Source organism: Aegilops tauschii, chromosome 5 (assembly GCF_002575655.3).
Source record: "Aegilops tauschii subsp. strangulata cultivar AL8/78 chromosome 5, Aet v6.0, whole genome shotgun sequence".
Lineage (NCBI taxonomy): Eukaryota > Viridiplantae > Streptophyta > Magnoliopsida > Poales > Poaceae > Aegilops > Aegilops tauschii.
Genome location: NC_053039.3, coordinates 308,066,050 through 308,072,577, shown reverse-complemented (window position 1 = coordinate 308,072,577; position 6,528 = coordinate 308,066,050). Strand labels below are relative to the sequence as shown.

The 6,528-nt window shown below is 47.8% G+C and overlaps 1 protein-coding gene across 2 annotated transcripts; it reads left to right on the top strand.

The window, feature by feature from the left end:
* Positions 1–3,668: 3,668 nt before the first annotated feature.
* Positions 3,669–6,141, top strand: LOC109744731 (L-type lectin-domain containing receptor kinase IX.1). Of its 2 annotated transcripts, none has more exons than XM_020303878.4 (3): positions 3,669–4,962; positions 5,054–5,765; positions 5,871–6,141. In XM_020303878.4, the coding sequence occupies exons 1-3, from the start codon at positions 3,878–3,880 to the stop codon at positions 5,886–5,888; spliced, it is 1,815 nt and encodes a 604-aa protein (XP_020159467.1). In that variant the 5' UTR covers positions 3,669–3,877; the 3' UTR covers positions 5,889–6,141. The 2 variants fall into 2 exon arrangements, with proteins under 2 accessions (XP_020159467.1, XP_020159466.1); XM_020303877.4 differs by having other exon boundaries at positions 3,679–4,962; positions 5,054–5,776.
* The last annotated feature ends 387 nt before the right edge of the window (positions 6,142–6,528 follow it).

Here is a 6,528-nt window from a genome sequence, read left to right as displayed (position 1 = left end):
TCTTCCCGATCTTTTGAGTGATTGGTTATGTGTGGTTACTATTGCTTGCTTATGATAGATTGACCGGAGTGTGACGAATAGATCTATCAAGAGTGTTGAGTGCGAATCATCTTCATCAACATTGCAGGCAAGTTCACACTTTGATCATATTCCTTTCATACCCAGTTTTTATGCATTAGTTTCACCCTCAAACACTGCATGGTTAGGACTTGATAACATGTTAGTATTGGGAAGTAGTTGATGAGGTAGGAACCTATTGACCTGCAATCAAACCTTGGGAGTTACTTCTACGTTATGATTATATTGCTATGCTATGCTCGTAGATGTGGATTGGGTTTGAGTGATTACATGACAGATGTGAGATTGTTAATTAATGGTTAACTTAAGGTGGCTACTTTATTTTACATCTGGGTGAATTGAGGCACCTGGGGAACCCAGTGATTGCCTGTATTTTTTGGAAATCCCGGGGTACCGTGTGATTCTCCTATGGACCGCCACCCAGGCTCAAAGGGATCATGAGATTATTCATACTAAAAACTTCCGTGTGCAGCCACAAGCTATTATGGGCTCTAGCATAGTTGATTAAGTCGTGTGAACTCTTACAGTGGTAGACTAGCAGATGTAGGGGAAAGTAGGTGTAACTGTCTACCCATCGTAAGGTGCTAACGCTTCTGAAAGACTCTGTCTCGGTCATCCGTTTCTCAAACACCATGTAGTGCGAGAAATCCAACGGAGGAGATCGAGTCTTGTGGGGAAAAGTGCACAAACCTCTGCAGAGTGTACAAACTAATCATGGTTAGTCGTGTCCCCGGTTATGGACATCTTGAGTATCTGGTTCTTGGATTATCATTTTGATCTCATCACGTTACTTAAATAATTTGTTGGGTTTTTAATGGTTACTTTTAGTTGGGATTGAGAGGGGGTTTACCTTCTCAATATTTTTCAACCAACTTTGTAGTTAAATAAAATATATTCCTTTGCAGTAGGGAAAAATTGGCTTTTCGCAAAAACATTATAACCATAGAGCTTTTCCACCAGCCATATATGCATGTAGTGATAATTATTATTCATCATTATCCTATGGTGTGAATTTGCCAGTACATTCAATGTACTGACCCTTTGTGGCTGCAACGTCTTATGTTGCAGGAATCTTACGACAAGTAAGTGATACGTTAGGGTTACGATTTCTACACTCAACTTTGCCGTTGGTGCTGATGGGAATCCACAACCTTGTTACTTCCGCTATTTGGATTGAGGTAATAGTATTTACGTTACTTTATACATGTGATTTACCTCTGTTATAAATCCTCGAGTACTGTGTGTGTCAGCATACCGATCCAGGGATGACACTTAAGCACAGAGACTTGACCGTCTGAGGTCGGGTCGCTACAGCGAGCTTTCAGTGAAGCAAGGGGTCGGGCGTATGAGGACCTCTACCAACGGTTAGGCACGAAGGAAGGCGAAAGGGACATCTATAAGATGGCCAAGATCCGAGAAGGAAGACGAGGGATATTGGCCAAGTCAAATGCATCAAGGACGGAGCAGACCAACTCTTGGTGAAGGACGAGGAGATTAAGCATAGATGGCGGGAGTACTTCGACAAGCTATTCAATGGGGAGAATGAGAGTTCTACCATTGAATTAGACAACTCCTTTGATGAGACCAACATGCATTTTGTGCGGCGAATCCAGGAGTCTGAGGTCAAGGAGGCTTTAAAAGGGATGAAAAGAGGCAAGGCGATGGGCCCTGATTGCATCCCCATTGAGGTGTGGAAAGGCCTCCGGGACATAGCGATAGTATGGTTAAAAGCTTTTCAACCTCATTTTTTGACCAAACAAGATGCCAGAAGAATGGAGGCGGAGTATATTAGTACCAATCTTCAAGAACAAGGGAAATGTTCAGAGTTGTACTAATTACCATGGAATTAAGCTGATGAGCCATACAATGAAGCTATGGGAGAGAGTCATTGAGCACCGCTTAAGAAGAATGACAAGCGTGACCAAAAATCAGTTTGGTTTCATGCATAGGAGGTCGACCATGGAAGCCATTTTTTTGGTACAACTTATGGAGAGATACATGGAGCAAAAGAAGGACTTGCATATGGTGTTCATTGACTTGAAGAAGGCCTATGATAGGATACCGCGGAACATCATGTGGTGGGCCTTGGAGAAACACAAAGTCCCAACAAAGTACATTACCCTCATCAAGGACATGTATGATAATGTTGTGACAAGTATTCGAACAAGTGATGTCGACACTGATGACTTCCTGATTAAGATAGGGCTGCATCAGGGGTCAGCTTTGAGCCCTTATCTTTTTGCCTTGGTGATGGATGAGGTCACAAGGGATATACAAGGAGGAGATATCCCATGGTGTATGCTCTTTGCGGATGATGTGGTTCTAGTTGACGATAGTCCGACGGGGGTAAATAGGAAGTTAGAGTTATGGAGACAAACCCTGTAATCGAAAGGGTTTAGCCTTAGTAGAACTAAAACCGAGTACATGATGTGCGATTTTAGTACTACTAGGTGCGAGGAGGAGGTTAGCCTTGATGGGCAGGTGGTGCCTCAGAAGGACACCTTTCGATATTTGGGGTCAATGCTGCAGGAGGATGGGGGTATTGATGAACATGTGAACCATCAAATCAAAGCCGGATGGATGAAGTGGCGCCAAGCTTCTGGCATTCTCTGTGACAAGAGAGTGTCACAAAAGCTAAAAGGCAAATTCTACAGGACGGCGGTTCGACCCGCAATGTTGTATGGCGCCGAGTGTTGGTCGACTAAAAGGCGACTTGTTCAATAGTTAGGTGTGGCGGAGATGCGTATGTTGAGATGGACGTGTGGCCACACAAGGAAGGATCGAGTCCGGAATGATGACACACGAGATAGAGTTGGGGTAGCACCAATTGAAGAGAAGTTTGTCCAACATCGTCTGAGACGGTTTGGGCATATTCAGGTTTGAGCATATTTAGCGCAGGCCTCCAGAAGCTCCAGTGCATAGCGGACGGCTAAAGCGTGCAGAGAATGTCAAGAGAGGTCGGGTAGTCTTGAAGGATTGGAGTATCACCAAAGAACTAGCTACGGACAGGGGTGTGTGGAAGCTTGCTGTCAGAGCCATGAGTTGGTCGCGAGATCTTATGAGTTTCACCTCTAGCCTACCCAAACTTGTTTGGGACTAAAGGCTCTGTTGTTGTTGTTGCTGCTGCTTGTCTGTGTGAGCAAATTGGTTCTAAATCCTTGAAATCCTGATGGCATATGCAAACAAGTTGAAAAGCACTGTCCAATATGTTTCACTCTGCAAGAGGTACAGATTTGATTCAGAGTATTTGGATCTTTTTGCTGCAGTTATTTCCAACTCCTGGAAACGCGCATTTGACTCATTGCCATCCATAGAATAGAACCTCAGACTAACCTGCCGGTGCCTGAAAAGATAAATTGTTAGACATGGTCATGACCGGTTGTTCATGGTACTTACAGTATCTGTACTGCCCAGAAAGTGAGGGGCAATCTGTTAGTTGTCACCATCCAACCGAGTGCTGAACGTACACGTTCTGCTACTGGTACTACTAGCATCTATGTGCTTGACTTGGCACTGCACTAACAGGGTTTCATTGTTTTCTTGTCTCTGCGCAAAAAATCTTTGATATCTCAGTCACGCGCTTTAGTCTCCGATCCCCTCGTCTTGACTGACCAAAGCCAAGCCCAGCCAAGCAGGCTAAATTTCCTGCGCTACTACAGTACTTATTTGTAGGTATCTTGGTTCTTTCATTTACTTATTGCTTGTACCTTGGCTTCCAACTTCAGCTCCCTCGATAGTTGGTTTACATCAAACTTTATCGCAGAGCTCCACCTATGATCGCCTGATCAAAATCAGCACCATGGCATTGGCTGTAGCAAATTCAAGCATGTATCTCGTGATCTTCATGATTAGCATGTCCTACCAATGCATCGCTCTCCTCGCTTCCGCAATACCCACCAACTACACTGCTTCTGACATGCTTGTTACTTCTGTTCATGGCCGCCCCGTTACCAACACCACAGTGACCATGGCCGACGGTGTACCATCCGTAAACTTCTTAGAGCACGAGGCACCTCTCTTGTTACCCCCGAGCGAATCCAAAGGCTGGGCGGCAGTTGATGATTCGAATCCGGCCACGCATCGTTACAGAGTTCTTACTAGTAAGGCTCCTAGGGAAGATCCGGTAACCTGTTCTGCCCCTTGCAGAGGTAATTGCACAAGCCAAACGGACAGAGTGAGTCCTAGGAATCACCACATCCCTTCTCCTTTTGTTCCCCCCGTTGCCTCAAACGGTAGCACAGCTGAGCGGCTTCCTTCTATCCGCCGGCGAGTACAACGAAGAGTGCACCGTCGACACAAGAAGAAAGTTGACACCATCAAAGTAAGGAAACTGCTGGGTGTTTATCACCATCCGACGAGATTACAGAGTGAGCCTACAGGCTCGAGAGTTACCGCCGTAGCTGTAGGTTCTGTGGTGTCGGTCTTGCTCTGTGTCCTTGCAGGGCTTTTGCCGTGGTGTATGTATCGCAACTCGGCAACGGCAGCATCTATCGACTCGGAGTCCATCCTGAGGCCTGAGCTACTCCAGCAAGCAGCAGGCCCTGGCCGATACAACTACTGCGAGCTGGCAGCCGCAACGAGCAATTTCGCCCAGAGCAAGAGGATCGGGCGAGGGGGGTTCGGGTCGGTCTATTGTGGCTACCTGGATGAGCAGGACCGTCATGTGGCAGTCAAGATGTTCTCCATGGAATCGCTAGACCAAGGGAGTATGGAGTTTGAGCACGAGGTGAAGATCATGAGCCAGCTCAGGCATCGGAACGTCGTCCAGCTCCTGGGCTGGTGTGATTGCCGGAAAGGGCTCTTGCTTGTCTATGAGCTTGTGCCTGGAGGCAGCCTGGACAAGCGTCTCCATGACCCTGAGAAACTGTTAACCTGGCAAGAAAGGTACTACCAAGCCTCACATTTTCCAGTTATGAAACAAATGTTTATCTGCTTCATCGCTTTAACAGAGATTTTTTATACGTCCTCCTCACAGGTACAAGATCGCACTTGGCCTAGGCTCAGCCCTACAATACCTCCACATGGAGTGCAACCAATGTGTCATGCACGGCGACATCAAACCAAGCAACATCATGCTTGACTCGTCGAACAACGCCAAGCTAGGCGACTTTGGGCTAGCACGGCTTGTTGACCATGGAGCAGAACCACAAGCAACGCAGGTAATAGCGGGGACCGTCGGGTACATGGACCCTGAGTTTGTGAGCAGCCAGAAGCGCGGCACAGAATCAGATGTCTATAGCTTTGGCATTGTGCTTCTTGAGATCGCCTCTGGCATGCGACCAGTGGCTTTGGGGCAGCCAGCAGAAGCCTCCGTGCAGCTGCTGAGACGCGTCTGGGACATGTACGACCGCAACTCGATCCTTGATGCCGCAGATAGAAAGCTCGGTGGCGATTTCGACGGACACCAGATGGAGCGCGTGCTTGTGACAGGTCTCTGGTGCGCGCATCGCCACAAGAGCCAGCGGCCGTCCATTGAGCAAGCCATGGTCGCCCTGCGTCGTTGTGAAGATGATTTTGAGTCGCCGGTGGTTCCGGTTCCACTTCCGGCCATGCATTGGTCCGACTCAGAGCAAATACGTTCCTTGGAGGAACAGGCATATGGCGACCTGCCCACCGGGAGCTCCAGTTCGGCATGCTTGTCTGCTGCTACTGTTTATCATACGCTTGAGCACTCGTCTCATCTTCAGGTACTCGACAGGTGCTGGAACCCATGGCAGTCGCTCTAACAGCTTAAACATTGCAGCAATATGCGTGATTTTTGAAAATGATCCTGCTCCTCATTTGTGCTGCAGGAGGCAACTCTGCCTTGAAAGAAGAACGTACGACCAAGCCAAGGCTAACAAAGTGGCGGCGGGGCTTTAGCTTCGACTTGATGATGCAGTCGTGATCGAAAGGGATAGGATATTTGTTGCTTGTGCGATGTGTCATGAGATTATCATTATTTTCGGGGTTTTTTGTCGGTTTCCGCATGGTAAATTGTATTACAGCACTACTGCAGAACAGATTAGCCTTGACGGGCTCAAAATGATTAGTGGCGAACTTTGCTGTGGAGGGCGTCCGCCATTGACATCCTGCGACTGCTAATAGATCAGTAGTGGCGGGTTGTACTTCTTACCCGCCACATGTCATAGGTATCACTAGCGGGCTTCTCTCGTAGCCCGCCACAATCATTTGCCGCAATCAGTGGCCAGGCCTTATTTACGCCCGCCATTGGCAGCAATCCCGAGTAGCCATTTAACCAACTCGCTCGATGCGGGTACGGTGGTTGGACTCAGACCTGGCCACATCAGTAACCTCTCATCCCGTCTCTGTCAAGATGCACACTGCAAGGTCATTGAATCGCCTCTCTGCTATCTTCTGCATCGTCGGGAGCCCACAACGGGTCGCTCAAATACTTCTCACCCAAGGGGACATCGTCTCCCTGAGCTGCTCTGCCCGATGCCCGCCCCG